This window comes from Paramormyrops kingsleyae, chromosome 15, assembly GCF_048594095.1.
Source record: "Paramormyrops kingsleyae isolate MSU_618 chromosome 15, PKINGS_0.4, whole genome shotgun sequence".
Classification (NCBI taxonomy): Eukaryota; Metazoa; Chordata; class Actinopteri; order Osteoglossiformes; family Mormyridae; genus Paramormyrops; species Paramormyrops kingsleyae.
The window spans coordinates 22,719,893-22,746,179 of record NC_132811.1 but is presented as its reverse complement, the minus strand read 5'-3'; the positions used below and the strand labels follow the sequence as shown (position 1 = coordinate 22,746,179).

The following is a 26,287-nucleotide window of genomic DNA, read 5'->3' as shown; positions in this document are numbered from 1 at the left end:
GGAAATGTTACAAATATGACCAGTCTTTCGGTTCAGATCCCAAAAGTGAAATTTTGCTTGTAAATCCACTCAAAACTTGTTAGAGATTAGAGATCGATTTAGATCCATTTAGATAAAAATGTGTCTGTTTGTTTGTCTATTTATCTATTGTTTGTGATATATAAATTAATTGAGGATAGTCAGATTGAATGAGTAGTTGCAGTTTGAGTAGCAGCCTAACATACTTTTGGGTTCCATTAAACACCTGTTTTAGGAGAGAAACCTACTTCCTGTATCTTTTATCAACTGCCTGCGTTATGAAAAGCCACAAGGTGTTTTGCGCCGTTCATTAACCATGACGACATATCCACACATGCAAATAGTCATAGAAACTGTTACACTTGTTGCTGAATGTTCCCATAATTAAAACTTTGCACTTTCACGCCAAGGTGCATTATTATACTTGATAAGATGTCAGTTTTAAAAATACTGTATACTGTATGTAACGTCAGTAAAAATTCTTTCACATATTATAGTTTCCAGGTCAAAGAAGACGCTTATAAATTCGGATAAATACAATTTATCCGAATTCAAACAATTCCTTCCATCCATCCATCTTCTAATCAATCCTGGAAATGGTTAAAAAAGTAAAACAACATAAATGACAAAACCCGGACGTATAAATGGGTAATAGAAATTAGAAAACAATATCGACACATCCGGGTGTAATATATGTTTTGTTGTTTTGGGGGTTAATACATTATGGAGATATCCTTTAGGAAATACTATTCAATAGACTCAATGATTTCAGTTATAGAAAGACAAGATGATACAGGTAGGCTTTAAAATACACGTATAACTAAAATTACTTTTATAAAAACATAAAGTAGGCCTACTACTAAGTATTCAATCATTTTAAACTTTTTTACGTTTTTGAGCGAGATGTTTTGGCTGAGAAATTTTGAAACAACAGAAAGTGACATGGGATTATTACGGTCAGCCCAAATCTTGAAAATAAAACCAAAAAGAAAGAAAAAAACAGAGGCATATCCATATACAAGAGGTATTAAATTTTCGAAAACAAGTTGACATTATCACCATTTCACAGACAAAACAGTTATACAGTATACGGTGGGGATAGGCTATTATGCGATTGAATAGGAAGTCTCCTTTTTATTGTGCAGCACAAGGTCGGGCGTCTGGCGAGCCTTTTCCACATGTCCCAAAGTCCTTTCTTGTCTCCCAACTTTGTCACACAATGCAGTGAAATAGGCGCCTCTGCTGCGCATGCGCATGCACAGACAGGGGCTGCCACACAAACTGCCGCTGACTCGCAGGACGCTCACTTTTCACTGGGGGGGCGGAAGAGAAGATTGTTTTTGGAGGTGTCCGAAATAATAAGAGGAGCTTTTATCCACTACAGGGAGTGACAGAGGTTGCAGTGACAGTGCGTATAAAGAAAGAAAAGGATCTGGCAAACTGGGGGAATTGGTGAGCGCAAAGACTGGTGGGAAGTTCGCGGTTCGCTCATTATTGTTTGCGCCGATTCGCCGGTCTGCGGTACTGGGAGCGCGTCGCCGAGGCTGGTGCTTGGATCGGGGCTGAGAGTCCGGGCTGCTTTGTCTTTGCTTAAGATCTACTCCGTGGTTCCTCGGACTGCGGGATTTCGGAGTTCGTATCGCTACTTTTCGTCCTTCCAGAAAAATGGCCGCAACGACGTTCGAGATGGACGGAAGTGTAATGGAGGGGGTAAGCGCTGAACCGCTGATCGATTTTTTCTTATTTTCCTATGGTACAAATCAAGAAAATGATTATGGAATCAACTTTGGTGGATATTTGCTGCCCTGCTTTCCCCACGTATGCTAATGCGTCTGTTTTCTCTTAGGGGGGGCAGATCCTGAGACTGTCCGCTGCGCTGAGTTGCGTCCACGGCTCCCCTATCAAAATAAACAAAATCCGTGCAGGGAGAAGTACGCCGGGATTAAGGTAACGTTGAATTTCAACTTCTTCCGAGTTCTCCCGTTAACCAAAGACTTGCTGCAGTGTCCCTGCGGTCGTGCCGTAATGCGGAGATAGCCGATCTGCCTGGGGTGTAGGGAGACCGGGCTGCTCCCCCCAACTTCAGCCCAATGCCAAACAAAGCAAAGTTGATTTTTTCGCCCTGCTCTTCCCGCATCTGCCGGATCCCGAATCACAACCCCCCGCAGCTGGTGGTGACAGTTCCGCTGTACTACGTGGGGGTCGCAGTTTTATTCACTTTCGCATTATTTTCACTCCCCCGTTAAAGAGAGATCCGGCCCTCATACATTTTTCATATGATCCTTTGTTAGTTAACGCGTAGGCACATGGCTACTCTACTTAGTTTAATTTACGATAGGGAAAGCCATATTTAAAGGTTTCTGGGTGCATTGTATCCGGCGGTAATGCTGTCTTCAAGTTGGCAAGTACAATTTTGGACATATCATTAATAGGATATTTTTGAGTTGGAAACCAGAGCATAAATTTGAAATCGTGAAAATGAAGTACATGCATGTGTTAATGTCGATGTGGAATATGTCGTAAAAACATTATGCACTTTTTTGTTAAACCCATTGCTTTGTACAAGTTTAACGACCGATATTTAAACCAGAAGGAAATGAATGAGAACCACCAGACGGACTTTCTTTTGAATGTAATCCCCCCCCCCCCGCCCGTCCCCCCCCCATCACTCCAGGCCCCAGCATCTGTCGGGTTTGGAGCTTGTGAGGGACATGACTGACGGGAATCTGGAGGGCGCCGTGGTGGGATCCACAGAGATCACGTTAACCCCCGGCAAAATTAAGGGTGGGAGTCACGTTGCAGACACCCAGACAGCGGGGTAGGAACAGGCTTTCACACAAATGCTAATTTTCCTTATTGTGCCGATTATTCGAGATGTTTAATTTGCAGAATAACATTTAAGAGCCAATATTGAATTAAATCAAAAATCAGTAAATAAATGTGACTTGGTAAGATTATATTTAAATGGAAAAAAATATTGAATTTTATGTTGGCTCGTTTTATTTTTAAGCATTTCATAAAAATGAAACCCTTCAGTAAAACGTCTGCTGGTGTAGTGGCAGTAGTTCTGAGTTGTGCTGGGGGTTTGCTTGCAGTCTGAGTACCTGTCCCCCATTCTCACCTGCTGCAGGAGCGTCGCACTGCTGCTGCAGGTGTCGCTGCCCTGCGCCCTGTTTGCTGGCGGGCCCTCAGAGCTCTGCCTGAAGGGTGGCACCAACGCGGAGATGGCCCCTCAGATCGACTACACCGTGAAGGTAGGGGTTTGCTGGTTGCTGTGGGCTGCTGAAATGTGTCTTTCAGGGGTTTATGTGGTGATCTGATGGTGTACATTGTCTTTTCAGGTGTTCAAGCCCATCGTGGAGAAATTCGGGGTCTATTTTGATTGTGATGTAAAAATGAGGTAAAACGTGGCATTTAATTTCAGCAATTTTTTTTTGCTTTCATCGAGCCGTCTAGCATGTTTCTGAATAATTTTTTACGGTGGGGTGTTCTCAGTGATACACCCACAAGGTTGAGGAAGCTGGACTCAGCTTTCTTTTTAGATTGTGTGGTCTTCAAGTTCAGGTCCAGACGGTAAAAGTCCAGATGAAGATTTTGTTTCAACCAGCCAGTTGAGTATAAAGTCAGTCACAGTCACAGAGTCCTCAACTGAAATCTTGGTCTGGATTATTACTTGGACTATCCGCCTCTGATTGCGTGTGTGTCTGCATTCATGTTTTAGTGACTGTGGATGGAAACTCAAGCTCTGTTCTCTCTGACAGGGGATATTACCCCAAGGGGGGTGGTGAGGTGGTGGTTAAGGTCAACCCTGTGAAGGAGCTGAGTCCTGTCAACATGACAGAGAGGGGCAACATCACCAAGATCTACGGCAGGGCTTTTGTCGCTGGGGTTCTTCCTTTCAAGGTATCCAGGGGTGACCCTGTGGACTTTGTGTGCCAAAATTAGAGCACCTGGTTTACATCCTTGCATGTTAGTGCTTAGCCCATGCTTCTAAAACCCATTCGTAATGTGAGTTTGTGTCACTGTTTTATACGTGTGTTTCACAGAAGCAGGATGGATGAAACCTCAAGGTCAAGTGACGTGGGGGGTGGTCTTTATTCCCATATTTATAACTCTCCCCAATCCCATTAAACTAGCTTGCCAAAGACATGTCAACGGCAGCAGTGAGAACCATCCGGAAGGAGATCAAAGACCTGTACATCAATATCCAGGCTCTTCAGGAGAAGGATAAGGCCTGCGGTAATGGCAACGGCATCATGTGAGTGTCCGCTCTCAACCCGTCCTGTTTCCCCTCGCGACACGAAACCCCTGTCAGAACCTCTAAGTGTACAGGGTTTGTGCAGGGTTGTGGTTCAGGACTCAGACTGACTGCTGATTGACATTCAAGGAAAATATCAATCTGTTTTTGCATTGATATCCTCTGGAAGGCCCTGTAATTTAAGGATGCTGTTCTTCTGTCAAGAGGTGCTGCTGACCAAACCTTTGTTTATTCCTACTCAGAATCATCGCAGAGTCCTCCACTGGCTGTATATTTGCTGGCTCTTCACTGGGTAAAAAAGGTGAGGCTTTTGGTTCATGTCCTTGTGCTAAAGTAGTGTGTAGTGTGGCAGCCATGTTCTTTTTCCCTCAAATATATACTCATCCCTACCACTAGATGGCGATATGCTGCAAATCATTACTCAATACTTCGCTTGCATTAAGTATTTATGGACAGGTAGTGAAGCACATACAATTGCAGATATTTGAAAGACTAAATATTTTTAGAAAAAATGATGGACGTTTTTCAAGTAAACACATGTTTTATTAAATTTTATTCACCTAAAGGTGATTTGATTCATTGTGGGTTCATTAGTAGGTCTGGTTCTTCAAAGAAGCATTGCTTTCCTATAACTACGAGTGGCTGGTATGCATCAGTAGTCTGACCCCTGTCTTTTCCCTTCTGCCTCACCCAGGGGTCTATGCTGACAAGGTGGGTGTGGAAGCCGCGGAGATGTTGCTGAGAAATATCCGGCACACCGGCTGCGTGGACGAGTTCCTTCAAGACCAGGTGAGGACTCAGCCAGCACACACAGTGAAGACGTGCGTCTTGTACACCTGCCTGGCGTGAAACATGAAACGCTCAATGGCGGCTCTGTCTCCGGTCATCAGCTCATCATCTACATGGCGCTAGCCAAGGGCACGTCCAGGATCCGGACTGGCCCAGTCACCCTGCACACGCAGACCGCCATCCACGTCGCTGAGCAGCTCACTACGGTAAGTCCAACACAGATATGCTGTGAAATGAAATGACGGTCCACCTGAAATGGATGCACCGTGCCTGGTCAGCACTACGTATGTACCAGCGGGTTATCGTCTACCTGGATGGGGGGGTGGGGGAGCTTTGCCCCAATGAGGGTCTGTGGTCGGTGTGCCCGGTTCGGGATGTTTCTGGGAGTTCAGTTAAAGTGCCGGGTCATTATTTTTCTCATGAATTGTTGGCCTACTGGTTTCATGCTGGAATGTGAGTGACTCTTCGTTATAAACTGACGAAAATCTGCCCAAGTAGTTGCATGAATAATCTGATCTGTTATGTTCTCCTGAGTAGCTGCCAGTTTTATCCCCTGGAGTCTCCAGTAAGACGTCTTGCCTGAGTCTCAGTCTGGCCTCTGCTGTCTCTGCTGCCGGCGCCTTCTCCGGCCCCTGGGCTTCCTGTTTCCCTAAGTGTCCCTTTTCTGCCTTCCGCCGCCTTATAGGCCAAGTTTTCTGTGACCAAGGCGGAGGACGAGAGCTCCAGCAGTGAGACGTATATCATCGAGTGCCACGGGATGGGAGCCTCCAACCCCAGCCTCTGAGGCGGGCGGGGGTCTGACTCACGCCTTTGCCTTCGCTTCCAGCCGCCATACGCCTCATGCCAGCCTGTGGCCAGGAAGACTGTAGCAGATAAACTACTGTGCGCTGTTTTCGGTTTTTTTTTTTTTTTTTTGGGTTGCGGTTTTACGGACGGAACTTTTTCCCCATAAAGTGAATTTTGATTAAACCCCTTAAAGCTATACCCCCCCTCCCCCGCCCTGCCCCATGTCCTTGTATTTTCTTGGCTTCTGTTACTCAGGGTATTGCCTTACACTGTAATAAATCCATTCTTTGATTTTTTTTTTTCCTTCCTCTCTGTCCCTGAATGAGGGATGTAACTGACTGAAAGGTGATTGTTATATAAATTCTCAACGTTTTTGAAGCTAAATTGTTTTTGCCACAAGAATGCGACGTTGCAACAAAGCACAGTACTTTACTGTCAAGTGGGATTGGTTTTCATTAACCTGGTGACCATTTACTGTTTCTTAAGCAGAGTAGGTCGTCCTGATTCGATTAATTCGATGAAGTTTCTCTGTGCTTGTCTCCGGCTGGATAACTTATGCTGTTTATTTAAGGTTTTTGTTCGATGTCCCTGTAATTGGTCTCTCCCAAATCACTGTGGTGTTAAAGGGCATGATCCACACAGGGCAGAATGCATGCAGGTTTTTTTTTTTGTTTGAAATGGTCCAATTCCTTAGGAAGGAGAAATCCATTTCATTGGTTTATTGCCGTTAATTATTTGCATAATTTCTCGAGCTGGCCAATGGGTGCAGGTGTGATTTAGTGTGAGGTTTCACTGGTTCTGCTCATAACTGAAGCAATGTGGGGTCTTATCTCAAGGTTATTTCACTGCAGATGAAGTACTCGTATTAAACCATTTAGTTAAGGGCCCCCAGCTTGCACCATGAGGGGTGGGGTGAGGCTTTTACCTCATGTAACAGGTTGTATACCTGAGTTTTATTTATATGGTACTCATGCTGTTCCTCCTCGCAGGTCTTCTTGAGTGCCGAGGTCTGGCTGATGGATCATCGCCGGTCTCGGCTACATAACTAATGTGGCTTCCCACGGTGGAGCCCCTAGGTTCCTGCAGAGCCCGCTTCAGGATGTCGAAACCCCCTGGCCTTGCATAATCTGCCTTGGCATTGCGTGGTTTTTCTTTTAGCCCCCATTACAATCTCCAGGCTTTGGCCTTGCTAGCAGCCCTTGTTAAGTATCGGCTAGGTAGGCCTGTGCTGGCTCTGTGTGCTATTAGGAGACAGATGGTGTAGGTTAGGCCTGAGTCATTGTTCCTTTTGTTGTGCGGGGGCAGGAAGATCTTGGGTTCCGTTGTGTTTTTGTCTCAGCTGCGGGAGGTGGGCGAGATGGATGCCCTTCACTGGGGTCAGGGGTTTATACGAGCCTGAATCTGAGGGGGTGGGGGTTACATCCAGCTGACGGGAGGCCCTTGCTTGGCCCTGTGCTTTGATTCAGGGCCTGTCCTGCACATCTGTTCCTCCAGGTGACCCAGACAGGGTTCATCTCCTGTGTTCTCTTTCAGATCTGTGCAAAGCCCAAGGATGTCTGTAAAGTCTAGAATATAGGATAAACACTTTGGAAATATTGTAAAGTCTAGAATATAGGATCTGCTCTTGGAAATACTTTTTCTTTTGATTTGTAAGTTTCCATACAGATTTGGTTTACATTAAAATGGTGATGCATTACTGGGAACTATTGCTGTGCTCATTTATTTAAAAGCAGGTTTTCCTCCTGACTGGTACGGGGCTCTGGTTTCTATGACCAAACGCAGTATGAAATGAGTTCTAACTGGGGGTCTTGTTATGGGGATTTCATAAGACGGTGTACAGTCTTCTGAGACGTCAGAATGAATTTAACAAGTAGTTAAAAGCCTAAAAAATAGATACAAGCCCCCTTCCTGAAAAGTCTCCTTAATTTCAATGGGTCCGTCAATTTTTGGAAAGTTTGGTGTTCAGTGTGGCGCATGTAACGGTGATTTAATGAACAGAAAGTGTTCCTACTCTAATGGGGGAGTTTGAGTTATGTTCCCTGCCCACTGGTATTATGTTAGCAGGGAAACTGTATCAAACTTGTACATGTGTAACACAAAAGAGCATGTAACTCATTGGAAACCACCATTATTTGTAGTGAATATATGCTTCAAATAAGTGATATTAGTTGAACCAGACTTACAGATGCATGGAAGACTATTTGGTAATAAAGTGATGCGGTGGTGATATGCTTTGCAAACAGTGCCATTTGATGCTGGCTGATTTAGCAAAGGTTCTGTGTTTGCATGTAACCTCTGACTATTAGCTGCCCCAAGTTATACGGAGCTGTTGTTAGCGGGCAGCTTGTGTCCGGAGCTTCCTTACCGGGAAGGGAAGGGTAAACGGCAGGCAGTGTGCTCCTCTCAAGTTAAGGTACACTGCGCATGCCATGGGAACAGAACAGCCTGAGGAAGATTGACTAAAATGTTTGCCCTTAGTATGCTGTGCTTAGTCCTGTCCTGCTGTTTCATATCTTTGTGATGCTGTCCTGTTTCACCTCATTTTCAATTGACATGGCAGAAATGTAGCTTTGTGAGAAGTCAAACTGGTGTGAGTACAGAGAAGAGGGTCTGTCTGGCCGGCCAATTCCCCGCCCCGAGGTTACCACCCCCGAGCCAGAAGAACAAAAAGGTAGAACAAGAGGTTCACAGCGAGCGCTGGGCCCTGACTTTTCCGTGATGTCAACATCTTAGGGTATCAGATCTCCGAGTGTAGTGGGGGGTGGGGGGGGGCCTCCTTGCCCTTGGAGTGACATGCAGGAGAACTTTGTCTCCCAAAGCATAGACAACAAACCTTAAGACAGACGGACAAATGATTCTGAGACAGATCAGTGCCTGCAAAGTAGAAAAGAGCAGCAAGAATGCTAGGCTGATAAATCGGAGCAGGACCTGGGAGAGACTTGAAATTCACACCTGACCTGGGATGAAACTGAAGCTGTATGTGAGGGCAGCTCTGTTTCAGTAACGTGAGCCTGTCACCGGAGCCAGTGTCCCACTGCCCCGCGTGCTGGGAAAGGCCTCAGTGCATTCTGCACGCGTGCCTGCTCGCTTGCTCGCTCCGGGAGCCAGTCGCCAGCTGCCTCCCCTCCGGTGTGCATCTTCCCTTGGTGCCCCGCCGGCTCTGACCGTCACGGGTCCCGGTCTTGCCCCCCTAAGTGCACTCCTATGAAGGCATGTCAGACAACCAGCCCTGGAGACCCCAGGGGCAAACTGAGTGGAACTATCCAGCCTCGGATGTCCAGAAGGTCTGGATTTCTCTGATCGCGGGTAAGATCAAAATCAGGATTTTCTCCCTTCTAATCAGAAAAAAATACTTCTTAAGCTGCGTCTATGTCTCATCACAGACACCTAATGCTAGCATTTAGATGAGCTCATTTCCATTCCAGTCTTCGCACTGGCTTAGTCATTTGACAATCCTTATTATGCTAAGGAACAGACTAACAGGTACTAAAAATCTATTTAAAATGTGCCAGTCAACAATATCTTTCTATGATCATTTTTTTCTAAACACATCAGATTTTAAGTGTAACAACATTTATATCGTACAGGTTGTGAGCTATATGGTGCAAGCTGATTATGGGTTAACAGTGCTTTCCGTTACCGTTGGGTTTCTGCGCCGGCTGCGGGGTAGCCTATCTGATCTGTCAAATCTCGCAGTTCGGAGATACCCGCAGGTACAGGGTCAGATGAGAAAAAGCTGAAACCCCGTGACGCACCCCAGTCGGTCTGGCGGCACTCAGACTTATTACTAACATTCATCCAAAAATCTGATCCTATTTTATTGTAATGTTAAAAACAAAAACTAGCTTAATTGGGTCTATTTATGTTTCTTCTGTAAATAAGTTTTCTCATTATTATTTGTTGCTTAGATGACAGTTTAATGGTAAATACTATTTCAATCGTCCTGTATATCTCACTTTTTTACTACAGCACTTTAAGATAAACTGAGTCTCTCTCCATGACTGAACCTGCAGCCTTCATATAACTATTCTGTAATCTACTGTCTGCTGATCAATTACTGTTTGTTTGGTGTTTGGTCCACAGTAACTGGGAAACTAGCGGAGTTAGCTAACAAACTTAGTTGCTGTTGTGATTAACCACACACTGCGATTTTTTTTTCTTTAAAGAAAAAAATATTCATGAGTTGTATGTGCATTTTCCAGTAAGGCTTAGGGAGACTTTTTTTGTCAAATATGTCTGAGAAAGTCTTGATTGGTGACGGTAACTATGCCACCAGTTCATATCATTAATTGCCGGCTACGGCCGCTCTTTGGGTTAATATTTACAAGGATAGCTGTCGCCTTGAAGACACCACACGCTTAGGTATCCTCACTCACGGTAACCCGTGCTTGCTGGTATGATAACAAACTATTACTTCGATACTACCTTCCTGTTATAGTTAAAGCCTTCACATAAAACTAATACCGCTACAGCAATACGATTTAAAACCGTAGGCCCATATGCTCAGCCTTTCGGCATCCGTTTCCGCATCTCTGTTAAGTATTATGACCACATATGAGATATAACCTCTACATATAATTTATGTGCTTTCAATGCACATTCTTGGAAGCAAAATTACGCATGGCCTCATATTTTTAAGGTTTTAACTGCAGTGTTAGTAAATGCCGCAGCTATAAATGTGTCAGACGCTTTCGTAATCTATACCAAGTTTTATTGGGAATAATCACGTTACATTTTAAACTCATCTCACTAGACTAATATTTAAACCGTCGGGCTCGTATTGCCTTCATCCTGCGAAGCCTTGCATAATCACGTGTTGCGGTTTCAGTTAATTACCGTAATTCTCTACCGAGTCCAGTCATATGTCAATGTGAGTAGACAGGAAAGGGGTTTCCCAGACAGTGACACGGTTTGACAGGGTAAAACCGGCGCAATGTCAATCTGTGTGAGTTACTAGACTTTTGTAGGTTTATCTATGAGTGTCTAACTAAAATTTGCTTGTCACACATAGATAGATAGATAGACAGATAGATAGATAGATATGCATTGCACTCGTACGGTTCATGATTATCAGTGTTTTTGAGCAACCGAATTCAGTGCTACTACAAACCATGCTTTGTTTGTTTAAACTTGTTTTATATAGTTCTAGTAGGGAAATTTTACTTTTAATTTCAAATTTTCTGTATAACTCCTGTTAAAAAACTACAATTCAGTCTCAAAGGTTTCAAAAGTAATTTTCATGTAACATTAATTTACTGTACATGGCACTCTTAACATATTAGTTACACATCTTACATTTTACAAGAACTAACACATCGTGCGAAAGTGACAGTACTTTTCGATATCGATCTTTTAATAGATTATTAATAAATTAATCATTCATTCAAATTTGTTTTTCTGCCTACCGGTAGAGCCAGTGGAAAATCTCGCCTGATGTTTATATTACTCGCGGGTTCTGATTGGCCAAAGGCGCTCAAGACTTCGGAACGCGCCTCCGTGTGCTGATTGGGCACCGGCTCACCACGTGACGCCCCTTTAAGACGCACCTAGTAGTGGAGTATTGTTGTACGCGGCCATGGCAGAGAGCAGATTTTTTTCTGAGGACTTTACCTCGGACGGAGCGGAAGGGGGAGAGGTGTCCTGTCGCGCCGCTGGAGCCATGAGGGAGTAGTCCGATCAAACTCTAGCAATTCGAAAGACGGCGTAAGAAGTCGTCTTCGTCGCACTTGTTCACTTTTTTTGTGTCATTTTTTCCCTCGGCGGGACATGGAAGTTGTTGAGGAACGGACGGCTGCCTGGCCGGTGCCTTTGTCGGGCGGTGGGCTGGGGATGTAGTGCTGCCCGCGGTGTAACCTCGACGCTCAGCGCTCCGTTTAAATCCCTGCTGATTTCTCGGGACGTTCGAGGAGGCTTTAAGTCGGTTTCTCGGTTACTTTTATTCCGTCCTCGCTTTCGCCCTCACTTTAACATTGTAAGTTCATATGACTTTTTTATACGTTTTTTTTTGCATTTCATTCCATTGTCGATGAGTCTCGATAACGTTAAATACCCGACGATCCTGTCAGCTTTGTTTAAAATGGCAGACGACAGTGAGCTGATGGGAGCCTCCGAGTTCATAAAAGGTGAGCTTTTACCAGTGATATTATATTTGTTGGACGGTCGTCCAGCTGTTTAAGCAGCTTCATTCACTTTTGGGTGTTTCTGGGGCCGACTAACGGGTAGGCTAACTCGCCCTGAGCGCAGACGGACAGCTAGTGAAGAGCTGCTCAACTTGGTCGCGCGCTGGAGGCGGGCTGTCTGCGCCCCGCCGCTTTTTCCTCTGGTATATATATATAATCTTTTTAAGACTAAATTTATTCAGTGTTACTTTTATTCGTAGATTTCCCAGCGTGGCGAATAAATGTAATTTGGGGTCGCAAAATGTGCGTGTTCTGCGATGTGGGAGCCTTATTAGACGTGTTAACGTTGGCTGCTAACCAGTCTATGCAGTTACACGGGCGTCCTAACTGGGTGTAAGGAATGAGCGCATCGCCTCACCGGCAAAGTGATCTTGTGAACTTGGCGCTTAATTTTCAGATCGCCTGTATTTTGCGACGTTACGGAGCAAGCCGAAGAGTACAGCGAACACGCACTATTTCTGCACTGATGAAGAGTTCGTGTATGAAAAGTAAGTGCCGTCTGTCCCCCCCCGACCAAGCTTTTCTGCACCCCGGCTGCAACAAGTACGTAGTTGTTCGGACCCTGTCTTACGTAACACCCTGCATTGATGCTTTTCCAACATCCTTTTTAAATGTACTTCACTCCCTCTCCATTTTATTTGCTAGGTTTTCCACAATAGGCATTTGATAGTCTTTAGAAACAACTTTAGAAAGTTTAGAAAGCGATATTACATTTCAGTTGGCTATTGGCTATTGTTAACTTTGCTGTCTGTGCGGTGACTGATTATGGGTGTCCTATACACTGTTTCTGTCCCCTTTCCTCAGCTTTTATGCAGATTTTGGACCTCTCAATTTGGCGATGCTGTACAGGTACTGCTGTAAACTCAACAAGAAACTAAAGGTAAGTCACCTGTCTTATCCCTGATTGTACAAAATGAGTCTCACACTTCTGAAGAAATGACTAATATTTACATATGTTCAGCTGCATTGAGGGGGGAAATGTCATTATGTGTTTTTAAAGCGTTTAACCTTTTTGGGGCTTGGCCTGTTTTGTCACTTCTTGTCAGTAATTTCAAAGACTGCCTCTGAAATGTGTTGGTGCGATTTGAGTATTTATTCTGAATATAGAATATAGTTCTGTGGTTGCCGTAATGTGGTAGACTCTTCCAGTATCAATTCTCACTTGTATTTTACACCAAGTATGGTATGTGACTCAGATGTGTCTTCTGTAACATAGAAAGAATGCATTGGATACATTTTGAATAGTTTACTTTTGTCATGATTTGTAAGTGCTGGTAACACTTACTGTATAATCTATGCATTGCATTTTTGCATTCACTTGCCTGCAGTATAAAATGTTAGTGATTACAGCTCTCAGTTTGGTCTTTTCTGAACTGTGGTTTGCTTATATTGTTTTATTAAATTAGTTTTTGCTTTTCAGGGCAAACAGCATATTTAAATAGTGTTTAAATAGTAATAATTAAATGTTTAAATGGTAAACATATTTCATAGTGTTTCTGTCCCAGGGTTCGTGTCAGACTGTCGATGAATCACCATAGTACTGTGCAATGTGTTGAGCATTATTATATTAACTGGCTTTATTCAAAGCGGCATATTGTTCCATTGTGTACCCAGAAGCATTTCTCCTGGCTGTAATCGCCTTTCGCTTTCGGGCTTCTGACTTGCACCAGTGACTGCATTGGGTAATCTTAGGACTTACACTGTCCTAAGTTCTATTTGCGTAACAGTACCAAAGACTGTCACACTATGAGTGGGTGGCCTTTGATTGAATGTTTGTCTTTATTCCCCAATTTATATTTTAAGTGTAGTATTGTTGGCTGCCCTTTGGCCAATGTTTTTTGGCACCCCAGTGGGGATTGTTCAGGGCTTTGGAGGTTATTTGATGGTGAGGTGTGGAAGACACTTTTCTCCATCCAACAGGCTATTAGCCATGAACGTAGTGCGGAAATGTCGACTCCCTTTCTTAGAGAAGTGGAGCGTTTTTACCCTGCTTGGATGAGTCTAGGATTTATGAGGCATTAGATGGATGCCTGAGTGTAACTAGGGTCATGTTGGTCATGGAAGTGGGTGATGGTTGCTCTGTACACTAAAGGATAATACTGAGGCTGATGATGGCTGCTGGTTTTTATATGGATTAGCCCTCTAAGTGTGTGTGGTTAATTTTAAGACTGGGCTTCCTCTGTTTCTGAAACAGTTTTAGTTGGATTCCTAATATTCATGGGCAGTTAAAGTCCATATTAAATAAATTCCTGGTCTGTTACCTGCATTCTCCTGTTTCTGGAATGTGGCTTCTGGGTGTATGCCTAAGTATTCACATATTGTATTTCAAATATTTATCAACCTGCATGTCTTCAGGTATGCAGCTTTCTGCAGTAAGGTGACTGAGGTACATCACGTGTACTGTGTGCATAATATACTGACAATGGTGTTTAGTTTTTAGATAATATTATAGCAATTCATGGTAGCCTACCTAAATGTGAAGACTGTTTCGTTGTCTCAGTTTGAGCATTCAGTTACTCTAGGTCAGAGGTGGGCAGTCTTATCTGCAAAGGGTCGGTGTGTATGCAGGTTTTCGCTGCAACTCTCTAATTAGATTACTAATTAGAGGATTTATTAGCTGAAGAGTCCTCACACCTGTATTTGAACAGCTGACCTAAAGGGTATCCCAAAACCTATATACATACCGGCCCTTTGCGGATAAGATTGCCCAGCCCTGCTCTAGGTAACCAATGGATCAGTCCTGGCAATGAATCCTGATCTTGTGTGAGTGTGCAGAGACCAGGGCTAGCACACTGTAAAAATGGTACCTTGCAATTTTGTCACCTTGCCAAGTTCAGCAGTGATGTTTGACTAATAGAGGTCTTCTATTCTTGTTGTCATGTCTTGTCCTCTGTCATTTTTCTGAAGCAGACAAGGTGTAGTTCTGTGGTATGTACATGTATACAAATGTTGAAGGTAAAGACCAAAAACAGCATGAGACTTTTAATTTTTGTTGTCGCTACAGACCGCCCTCCTCCCTCTACTCCCACCCCCACATTTGCATTGTTTACTCTCCATTGCCATAGAAACGGCATTCCTGAACCTCCCTTGCTTTAGGTCTGCATGTCAAGCTTTAATTTGGACCAACACGAGGAGGGAGGAACAAAAACATTACACTGCAATAAACCAAGTTTTGTGATTTGTGAGACATCTGTTGCTGTATGCGTTAGTAAAACAATGTTTTATTTTGTGAATGGAAGCCCTCCTTGCTTAGTAGGACATGCAGGCCCAAGCTTGTTTTTTTAAACCGATTAAACCAATACTGTAACCTTCAGTTTTTGGGTAGTCACTGTTTTCCCATAAGAATACTCCTCCCTCCCTGCTATTTCTACATCCTTGCACATACTTGTTGTTTATTGCTTTACAGACCTTAATATTCCACTCCAGGATTAATATTCTTTTTATTAGTATCTCCCCTAGTGCTTAATTTGCTGTAGCCTTGGTTTGGCAGGAGGGAAGTGGGATTGAAGATATCTGAAATTCTCTACAAGATGACATGTATAGGGGGCATAGATCTACTGTATTTGTTCTGTGGACTTGGATAAATGCTTTGAAAGTGTTATTAAAGTTTTATTTTGCCCCTTCCTACTCCCCTTCTAAATGTATTCGGCTTCTTTAGATTTTCTAGACTGAAATGTAGTAGCAGTCTACATCCACAGTTAATGGCTATATAAGTGAAAACACTGCAGCCACTGTTTTGGCTGCCTAAATGAGACAAGTACAGGTACAGATTAATCTTGCCCCAAATGTCACCCTACCCGCCTGGCACTGGATACAGCCTGGTTTTTTTTTTTTTTCTCTTTTTCTCCTTGAGTGCCTTGAGCCCCTGCCAATATTGAGGTTGGTTTGGTTTGTGGGAGCATGTTTTAATCTCGGCTTACTAATCGGTGAGGATCAGGATAAAGGCGTGCAACTGAGCTGCTTGAAAGCTGCCCTCCACATAACTGAAGAGTCAATTCTTCATCTAGGTAGTTGTTTTGGACCTTTTTTTCTTGGGTAGTTGTTACGGCTGTCTCGGATTGGATTGGGCCAAGCACTGGGCTGGGGGTGGGGGGTGCTTATATAGTCACTTGACCCTGTTTGTCGATTTGGTTGTAAATGCACAAACTTGAATGTCACTTGCGGGTGAAGCCTCATGGGTCACCCTTCCCTCAGGAAGGTTTCGGCTTCTGTTTGCATGCCAGAACAGGAGAGGGGCCACTGTCAGGTTACTTCAAAGTGTCAATCTTGCCTCTTTACTTTGTGACACCGCATGTGCCTTTACATGCCGCTTTTGCTGCTTGCATAAAGCTGCGGTGCCTGATTTCCCCCCCCCCCCCCTTGCAGAAGCACATCTGGCTGCGGGGATCCAGAGTGCATCCCCAAGCTCGCATGCCTCAACATGTGTGCTGAGCAGATGTTCCCATTAAATTGGCACCAAAGTTCTAAGAGCTCGCGGTGACAGCTGAAAGAGATGGAGCTATGCTTCTGTTCAGCTTAACGCCGTGCCTTACTTCGCTGAGCAGATGTCCTTCTCCCTTTCTCCTGGGGGGTGGGGGGAGTTCGTTTAACCCCGGATGCCCTACAACAGCTTCGACCCAAGCCAGGACAACCCTGCTACAGTTACATCAGCCTAACCACTGTCATTAACAGATTTTACCTGGTTTTGACGCTAACAGTTCTGTGGAATATGTGTGAAAACGGCAGCTATCATTCATGTATGCAGGTCTTATCACCTTAATGCTTTTTCTTTTCATTTCCACCCACAGTCCTTCACTTTGACCAGAAAGAGGATTGTTCACTACACCAGCTTTGATCAGCGGAAGAGGGCTAATGCTGCTGTTTTAATCGGTGCCTATGCTGTGAGTATCTGCTGTTCCGTCCCCTTTCATGTCCGATCTGACCATCACCCGACAGCTCTCTGTTGTATTTCTGCAGAATTGTGTCACACTTGGTGAAACCTTAGCCCCCGCTCTGCCTGCAGGACCTTTTGGCTTTGCTGCCTCTTACAGGCAGGGGCTGGAAGAATGTACTGTGACAGACTGCTCCCTTGTGCAGCAGTTGACTGTGAAAATGAAACCTTCATTATCTGAAAGTTGTGCTTTTGGGACATTGCCTGTATGCCTTTCTTTAATGACTGAAGCATTTCTGAAAGGCTGTATCTAACTGCCTCTCCCACCTTCCTTGGCCCAGGCTAGCACCAGGTTTAGCTTATGCAGGGGTTATTACACCATAACACCCTCTGTCTCCTGGCTCGCCTGTTGTTTTGGCAGCAGCATCATCCGAGTCTTCCTCTCCTGGGGGTTTACTGCCAGGACCAGTTGACCTAGCACCTCAGGGCTTTCTCGGTCGCTGCCACCGGCCGTTGATGGGAATGGCTGGTTGTAGTGTGGGGCAGTGGCTCACTGAGGTGGGCCTTTGAACAGCGAGGCCCAATTTTTGACATTGATCCTGACTGGCACCTGAAACAGGAATGATTGGTCCCTTCTTCTCCACCACGTGGTAAAGACCATTATTTTTGTGGACATGGCTGTGTGTGATTGCATTTTTATAAATATTTGGGTCCCCTGTGTGTTATTTTAAAGTTTGAGTTATAGTATAGTTGCCCGTTTGTCATCCTTAATGCAGATGTGGGTCACCTGTATTTATCAGGTGGAACTTTTAAGATTAGTAGAGATTTCACTGGCTAGTGTTCCCTGTTCTCTTCCCAGTTCCAAGAAGAAGTGGGAGTCTGTGATGGGAAGCACTCCTCCATGGGGGGAGGGGGGGATGTGGTCTGCATGATTTTTGGGTTCATTTTTCCTCTTGCCTGCTGATTTACCCCCGGAGCAGCAGGTCCTGTCCTAATAAGGACGGAAATAGAGTGAAAACCAGCACATCCTGCGCCCTGCAGACCGGGCTTACGTGCACTCTCAGCCAGGAAGACAAGTTGGCAGAGCTGGTACTGGTGATGCTGTCTGGTCTTTCCACTGTAATCTTAGGGGCTTTTTATTTGAATTAAAAAAAATACTTTGATTGATCTGACTGGAAGATGGGGGTGGTAGGCTGGGCTGAATTGTATCCGAACAAGGAAGTACGTTAGTATTGAATCTCGGCATATTTATATGCTTCTGATTGATGGTTTCAGGATGTGGGGGTGGATTTTTATTTGGCTCTGTGCCTTTTGCCTCATCTTAGCTTTGTGTTTGATATTATGTTGCGTATTGGTTTATTGGTCTGGCTGTGCCAAACATGCTGTTGGTGGCGTCTTCCTAGGCACATGTAGAGCTGAAGGTGAACAGCCAAATGATTGTGAACTTTGCAGCTATGCCAGTCCTGCACTGTATGTGGCCATCAATGGAAATGAGGCTAATGGCCCACTGGCATTCTCTCGCACAAAGCGGTGGCTCGTCTCTCAGGTCCCGCTGTTGACAGGTTAATGCTGTAGTGATGCTGTGTCAGCTGATGAGTTTCCATGAGAGCTTGGCTGGCAGGGCTGTTGGCAAACCTATGATGGATTCATCGCTCTCTAGTGATTTTGTTCTTCCAGGTGTGAAAGCTCATTTCTCCCACATGTGTCAGTCTCATTTGCATGAAACTGATTAGTCGGGTTGGTTTGTATTTGCCTGAGGCTGGTCAGAGCATTTTCTAGCACATGGTCCCTCCAGTTGACAGACTTGCCTAATCTGTCTGGTATAGCTTGACCTTTTCTGGTTTATGCTTTTGCATCACCAATTTTTCATCACCAAGGTTTGTGATGTCACTACCTGCTGCGTATGCTCCCATCGGCTGGGCTGTGGCTGAACTTTCTGTGCTTTATGTGGGTCTCCCTCCCCATCACTAAAGCCATCCCCTCCCTGTGTTTATATACTGTTCAAACAATGATGACCATGTAGTCTTCACACGTGTTAGGTCCTGAGGATATCAACACCTAACACCTGTAGTTATCCTTTTAGATTCAGTGAATTCTACATTTGATTTATAGTGTTTATATTATGATAATAGCTTTTCTAAGTTTGGACTTGACCAGTGGCAATGAATTGTCAAGATGACAAATCAGGAATTAGGGTTAAATAAATAAATAATAATTTAGATTTAATGGCCAGAAGCTGTATGTCTGCAGACTGTTATCATTTGAAGGATGGACCAAACTGTACAGAGGTTTTATGTCCCTTTGAAACCGTGTCTACCCCAGAGCCCTGAAACCCTGCACTTCAGGGTAGGTGTGGCTTAGGACAGGATTGGTCCTGATGGGTTTTGGGACAGCACTATCAAATGGGAACCCTTGTAAATGGAGCAGCACAAGCGTAACCGGTCTCCTAGTGCCATCAGTATGGTGCTGATGTAGTCTAAAATTATCCTGCACCCTGAACCAAGATCTAAATTTATCTCTTAACTAAATGGTAGTGTGAGCTCTCCATTTAAAACCAGGCTATATGGTGATCTGCTGCTGTATCTTGTCGGTTATTTTAAAGCCAAGGAGAAAAGGGTGCCTTGGACTTGTTTTCGGAAGTCAAAAGCGCAGAGCTCTTGTCTCACGTTTTAATTAAACTGCTGGGGTGATTGATCTCTACCCGCTGAGTCTGCGATTGGTGCTTCGATCTGTGCCGGCAGAGCTTAATGAACTGACGTTATAGCATAGAATTAAGTTTACAGCAGGTAATTTATTGTCTTCTCAGGTATTGTTTTGGGATTTCATTTAAACTGAGTTAGCTGTTTGGCATGGGAGGATCTGTGAAGCTTCTTGCTACTCCTCTTCTTAGGGAAGTGCTGATGAAGCTTGGTCTGGTGGTGACATTTCTGAGTCCTGCTTTTAAGACACACAGCCTGCTTTTATCCCTAGAATGTGGGAATCAGACTGGTCTTTGGGATTCTGCCTCCTCTTTGTGTTGTTGCACGTACCCTTCCAGTGGCAGAACTTAATCCGCCTTTCTTTCAGTAGGCTCTAATGCATGCATAGTGAATATTTCACGAGGGAGACAAGGAGACACAAAGCCGGGCCCTCTCACTGAAGAGGTGTGTGGGTGCTTCACACACTGCTTCTCACGCTTGAACTTGACTTTTATGGGCTGTGCTGCTTGGCGTCCTAGCTGGGCTGACATTAGCACGGTAGTCGTTTTGGACTAAGAGCAAAGCCAGGCAGGTGTCCTGACAGCTCCTGAACTGCCAGTGAAATGGTACTGTCTGTGCTGAGACTTTCTCTGAAGAAATGCTAATGGACTGACTTTGCTGGTTTCTAGTGCTGAAGTCAACATGCTGGAACTGACTTAATGTTGGCAGGAGGTTTAATATGTGGGCAGTGTGGGACCAGATTCCTATCACTGCCCCTTCAGACCAGGTGACACTGGCGTCTGTCTTGTCAGTGCTCCGGTCATGGTGACGCTCTCACAGCTGAGGGTCAAAAGTTCCTGGGCTTTGACATGCACAGTCCTCTTCGTCTAGTTGTTCTTGGGGGATGAATTTCTGTTTCTGAGATGGATTTGTGACCTGTCATGCCAGTTGTTGGGATAATCAGGGATAATCACTGTCCATGAACACGGCTAGTTTTCTCTCTGATTTTCTACCAGCTTATCTTAAATTCGGGGGAGGGGGGGGGGTTCCCTTGCTGGTAAGTAATGTGAGCATAGCAGCAGCACCTGAGATGGGAACCTTAAGGCTGCCATCTCCTTGACCCCATCAGAGATTTATGAACATGGGGGTGACTGGCCGCTTACAGTGACATTTCTGTGCTACTGTCATGGCCGCAAGACTGATGGGATCAGGTTTCTAGCTGCACAGGCAACCGGAAGCCATCATGTTGCCGGACGGATAAACTGTTGGAGGTTCGTTTAAGCTGTGGAGAGCCTAGCAATGTATCCTCACACTTGTCGTCTCGTTCCAGGTCCTCTACCTGAAGAAGACCCCCGAGGAGGCCTACAGGGCGCTCGTCTCTGGGTTCAATGCGCCATACCTACCATTCAGGTAAAAAAACACGTTCTCTGCTGCTGCGCTGTGGATTATGCTGCTGATAATTGAGTCGAATGTGTTTGAGCAGGGATGGGCTGTCAGTGTGATTATTAGCATGGTGTCGGTGTGCCGGCTGTGACCGTCAGGATGTCTGGGGTGCTGCTCCTCATGGGTTTGTGTGGGAAGTGTGAGAGGGGAATGGGAAGGAGAGAACCTCCTTTTTCTTCCAGTGACTTGCAGTGAGATGGATTTCAGCTCTTGTAAATGTCATGCTTGGCAGGTAGTGACACAGAAACAGTCCAGCAACTTGTTATACCAACTTTTATTCCCTTAAAGACTTAACCTCACACACAGACTGGGGAGAAAATATTCTTGTGGTTTTACTGCGGTCCTTTTAATTAAAGATTGCGCAATAAAAGAGCCTGCAAAAACTGAGCTTTGTTGTCTGCCTCACGATGTCTTCAACACTTGAGTGTCACAAGTGTGAGTACTTGAGCGTGTTGTTGTTGTTGTTTCACTGCTGGCATCGGGATATGAGACAAAACATTATTGGTTATTGATTGATTGAATTTCCTGGCTATGTGGAAGATTTGGATGTGGTAGCCGGTCCCATTTTCGCTAATGTTACAGATCCAAAACCTGAAACCAGATTTTCTGTGGTGCCATGCTGGATCCATTTTTTTCTGGACCAGGGCTAGTTTTTTTGTGGTGGAAATGCACGGAACCAGTTCCAGAGGGGGGGGGGGGAGCTTGGCAGATTCCAGCACCACGTTGGTGGACACGGGGGCCTCTGAAATGCTCCCTTTTAAGGTTATGTTAACAGTAATGGTGACAGTATGATGGTATAATTCAGAGTGAATTCAGTCAAGCTATTGGGATAAGCTTTCAAAGGGCCCTGGTATGTGGGAGGGCTTCTGGGTGTGAGGTAGGGTTCCAAGTGATTGGTGCATGTCAGGTGTTTCACTACTTGGATGTTTTAAAAGGATTAAAACACATGAAACTGTTGGTAACCAATAAGGCAAGTGAGGGAAAAGGATATGGTTTCATTTAAACGGTGTGCTCCTCATTTCTGTCACTAGTGCTCATTCCCTCAAGCCGTGCAGCTTGGCTCCACCTCCGCAGCGGCAGCAGGTTCAACAAGAACCGGGGCGTGTGAAAGACGGGCGTCGTGTGGCAGGCAGACGGCGGCTCGGCACAGATGGAGGGCGACGAGCGATTTTACACCTGGTTATAAGGGTGCTGTGCCCTGTCTGGTGTGTGTGTGTGTGTGTGTGTGTGTGTAGTCTCACTTTGGGAGGCCCCTTCTCTATTGAAGATGGCAGATTAACTTTGCTAGTGCATGAGCTTGGACTATCTGTCGTGCTGTTAATCTTTTTTAGCTAAAGTTTTAGATCTTGAACCGATTTCATAGTGCTGGTACCATTTCCTTAAATTGCCTCCAAATAGTCCCTAATATGTAAGGTCATGATGCATTTCTGAGGTGTGTACAGGGAGTGTTTTTCGACCGACCCCTGTAAATAAGATTTTTTCCTTAGTGAGACCCAGCTGTCAAATGATGTGCAGTTTTCCCTTTGGCACAGCTGTTCAGGATGGACTCATTCCCCAAGGAGATGCTGAGGGAATTTCTCTCCCGTGCCACTTATACAGATGCCTTGGGAATGGGGGTCCTGTAAAGGCGCATGTTATGTGCTCTACGCTCTTGTTCGTCAGTGTCGGTCTCTGTCTCTCTGTTTAGATTTGTCATGCCCCCAAGACTCGTATATGCAAAGTTATAAAAGTTGTGCCCCCATTTTTTGAAAGCTGGATAAACTTTCCAATCTGTTCCTTCACTGTCTGAATGATATAGAGAGAAGAGACTGGGCGTTCCACGAGCTGGCATGGTTTCTAATTATTATGCATTTGGATGCTTTGTAAAATATTGCCCATCTTGTGTAGTGAAAATTATACTCACAAAATAATTAGGACCATGAGAGACCCAAAGGGAATGTAAATCAAGGTTTGAGTGTTTGCTTTCTCGCTGGGCAGGCTGATTGCAGATGGTAGAATGAGAGAAGCCGGTGAACCAGAGACCAATTGGATAGAGAACTGATGGAAAGTTCTTAAAGCTCCTTACAGGCAGCCTGGAAGAATGGCTGACATAAGTCTGCTCATCCGTTTTTTTTTTTTTTTTTTTTTTTAAAGAGCAGCTTATCCTAGCATTGGTACCGGTGCTCAGAAGCCTGTCCCCGGAAGCGCCAGGCTGCAAGGCAGGGCTTTGCCTGGTGGGGGGTCCCAGGTAGAGTTTAGATTCTCTGCCCGAGCCCGAGCCCAGACCCGACCCGACCCGTGGGCCGGGTCGGGCCGATATTTCCTGCCACTATCTTCGGGCCGGGCCGGGCCGGGCGGGGCCATGATCAAGCATTTGTGTGTGTTTTTTTTTTTTAAATCATTACTTAATTAGCCTAATTGGGTGGAGAGCTATGCCATAATTATAAATGTAGCTCCCTCCCGTAAGACACGAGCACAAGAGTCCTTTGCATTTAACTGAGCCGACGGTTTATTCGAAAGACAGTGGCTTCGTTATTATCACCATCATGGCAGACGTGAGAACTAAATACAGATACGGAAACACAAAATCAAGCACATTTACTTACAATATTAGCTAACAAACATTGAAATTCAAATGAAATATAAACATAAATAACAATAAAGACAGCTTAGAGAATTCATATACAGTTAACACGAACCTCAGTTAGCATTTACATTTACATGGCTAAATACAACAAACTTAACTAAAACTTAATTAACACATACCTCATTGGCTGCTTACGGAAGGATGTAACCTTTTTCTTAACCCTTTACTTAAAGTTCGATGCCGAGCACACAAACTGGTTCCAGCAGCAAGCGAACTGGATAAGTGAAAACGTGCTTTTCTTCTAAACGTGTCTCAAAAATCCATTCTGAATAAACAAACAATGCAGTTTACATGCTTCGTCCTTGTTGCATTTTTCATTAAGATAAATCTAAACTAATTTCTGTAGTTCAAACAACTTAGAATTGTAGTTGAGAACGTCTATTACAACGGCTCACGTATTAAAAAATAGTCGGGTTTAAATCGGGCTCGGGCTCATAATTACAGTTAATGTGTCGGACCGGGTCGGGCTCGGACACAAGGTGCACGGGCTCGGGTAGGGTCGGGTTTAATTTTTTGGGCCCGATCTAAGCTCTAGTCCCAGGCTGCCGTTGCTCTGGCCACGCGTGTGTGCAGTTTCACAGGAGCTGGTGTGGGCCACTCACGGCTGTTATAGAAGATGATTGTTTAATGAATGGAATTATGACAGCGGCCATGGCCAAATCACCCAGTGAGATCAGTTGTGGTTCAGTGCCTTCTCAGCACCTGTGGTGGGGGCATCTGGCAGCTGTCATATCGGCGCCAGTACCATCTAGTTGTTAGTGTTTTCTGGTTCTGTGCAAACCAGGCATCTGTTTACAAAATGACGCTGGATTTCTGTTGATGTTGCCATGGCCACCCCAGTAGTGTCTCGCACAGACCAGACGGTCTTGAAAATTTTCTTTGTTGGATCTCGTCTTGGCTAAAAGTTCAAGTTCATGACGTGCTTGCCAGTAATGCTCATGTGAGCAATCAGAACCAGCAAACGCTTTTTCTAAGCTTAAGCGTTGGGGTCTGGCACCCTGGTTCTGAGCCAGTGTCTTACAGCTTGTAATAGGAATATGTGAAGAATAATGCAATTATAGTTGGGGCTACTTTAACCCAAATAACCGTTTAATGACTTCCTGGCTCCACGGTTTGTGTGAAGCCAACTGAACTACATGTAATTATAATCATGTAGTTATCTGGAGCGATTGTGTAGAACTATATATGTGCAGCATAATGTTTTAATTGAATTTAAATGCTTCACCCAAAGATCTAAAAGCAGTATCCTGGTCAGTATCTCACAGCCCTGTTGGGTGCCATGAGCAACCAAGGGACAGGTGGCTAGTTTATCTATCTGAGCTGAGAAGAAGCTGAGATTATCAGTTAGAACTGGGTCAGAATGACAGTCAGACAAAAGATCTGGCGTAGTGTGGGTGGCGGCTGCCCCGTGTGCCAGCCTTCGGCGCCAGTTTCCAGGGCCGTGTGAATTTGTTACGGGCTGACGTCCTCGTTGCTGTGGCTCACTGAGTATTTTCAGGAAAAGCATCGTTGGATGAGTGATGGGGGCGTTCTGGGTCTGAAGTTTCATAACAAGCCAAATGACCAACTCTAGTGCAGCATTTATAGCCGCATTTTTCACGTGTAATTATGTAATTACATATACCCTATGATTTTTAGGTTATTTTGTGCTAATTGCAAACTAAAGATATTTGTGCTGGTTGTCTGCACTTATTTTTGAAAGCACAGGCATCATCAGTTGTCAAAAAAACAGTAGGGTAGCGGTATCCCTCAACCGGAATCTGTTCACCTGAATTGCTGAAATTTAGCTTAATACCCTTTACTGCCCAAAGACATGCCTCATTTCTTTTTCCTTCATGCTTATGAGTAACAAGAGCACAGGGGTATTTTTAAAGTTCACACCCCGTTCTCTAGTGGCATGGTTACTTATCCGCAGTTACTGTCTCCACGCCTTTGTTTTGTTTGGATTTAGTGATCCTCGTGCACTTGTGATCTCATCCCCAGGTTTAGGCTTGTTAGTAGGGGTTTACCTTTTTGTAACTGTTTAACACTTTTTGTAAACAATCACATGCTAGGTTTTTTTGCATGTATCCACATAGTAAGTATCTGATGTGGACCAAGCGTGTGACTGTATTTTATGCAGTTGAATTTCATAGTCTGATTCCCCCACCAGCATGCTGTCATATCATCATCATCAACATCACCACCACCACTAGGTGGCGTTAGTCTTTGCAGTCACTAACAAAATGAAATTCCTGAGTTGTCCTGAGACCTATTCTGACTTTGAAGCACTGGGAGGTTGCGGTACAGAGGGCCGCCTGATTGGGCGGAGGGGCAAACACATGGCCGTCACATGACACCCAGCACTGCAGCTATGACTCTCTGCCTTTAATTAGACACCTGTCATCGCTTATATGGCATATATAATAATCACTCAGGCCCTTGTTGTTGCTCGGATTTGAAGCCCAGAGGATGCAGGTGTGTACAGAATGCCGGTAGGGCATGAGTGTGTCCCTGAGCAGATGCTCTGTTCTCTGTTCTTGGTCCCCAGAGGTGATCACAGTGTGTTCCAGGACGTCCTACAGGCGTGTGTGTGTCGTGGTCTTCTCACTACCATTCCATACGCCGTGGGCGTGGCATGAAAATGGGCTCCATTGTCCA

At 44.7% G+C, this 26,287-nt stretch overlaps 2 protein-coding genes across 8 annotated transcripts in view; both read left to right on the top strand.

Moving 5' to 3' along the window:
* The first annotated feature begins 1,261 nt into the window (after window positions 1-1,261).
* rtca (RNA 3'-terminal phosphate cyclase) lies at window positions 1,262-7,554 on the top strand. Its single transcript, XM_023813332.2, has 12 exons — window positions 1,262-1,470; window positions 1,614-1,728; window positions 1,865-1,965; window positions 2,693-2,836; window positions 3,149-3,272; window positions 3,360-3,418; window positions 3,780-3,921; window positions 4,155-4,276; window positions 4,519-4,577; window positions 4,971-5,065; window positions 5,167-5,271; window positions 5,751-7,554. Exons 2-12 carry the CDS (start codon window positions 1,684-1,686, stop codon window positions 5,847-5,849), a joined length of 1,095 nt encoding a protein of 364 aa, XP_023669100.1. The 5' UTR covers window positions 1,262-1,470; window positions 1,614-1,683; the 3' UTR covers window positions 5,850-7,554.
* A 3,836-nt stretch (window positions 7,555-11,390) lies between these two features.
* Window positions 11,391-26,287, top strand: part of cdc14ab (cell division cycle 14Ab) — a 31,863-nt gene continuing 16,966 nt past the window's right edge. For 3 of the 7 annotated variants that reach the window (XM_072699611.1, XM_023813198.2, XM_072699612.1), the window contains exons 1-6: window positions 11,391-11,973; window positions 12,428-12,518; window positions 12,835-12,910; window positions 14,941-14,985; window positions 16,818-16,910; window positions 20,909-20,988. In XM_072699611.1, the coding sequence (XP_072555712.1) occupies window positions 11,877-11,973; window positions 12,428-12,518; window positions 12,835-12,910; window positions 14,941-14,985; window positions 16,818-16,910; window positions 20,909-20,988 (482 nt within the window). In that variant the 5' untranslated portion in view covers window positions 11,391-11,876. The remainder of the gene's footprint in view (window positions 11,974-12,427; window positions 12,519-12,834; window positions 12,911-14,940; window positions 14,986-16,817; window positions 16,911-20,908; window positions 20,989-26,287) is intronic. The other 4 variants (XM_072699610.1, XM_023813201.2, XM_023813202.2 and 1 more) reach the window with 4 other exon arrangements.

Bases quoted from the DNA above. Each gene is read 5' to 3' on its own strand.
- rtca (XM_023813332.2), top strand. From the start codon at position 1,684: ATGGCCGCAACGACGTTCGAGATGGACGGAAGTGTAATGGAGGGG. The intron at 4,277-4,518 runs GTGAGTGTCCGC...ATTCCTACTCAG, and splicing joins GGTAATGGCAACGGCATCAT to AATCATCGCAGAGTCCTCCA. The intron at 5,272-5,750 runs GTAAGTCCAACA...GCCGCCTTATAG, and splicing joins TCGCTGAGCAGCTCACTACG to GCCAAGTTTTCTGTGACCAA.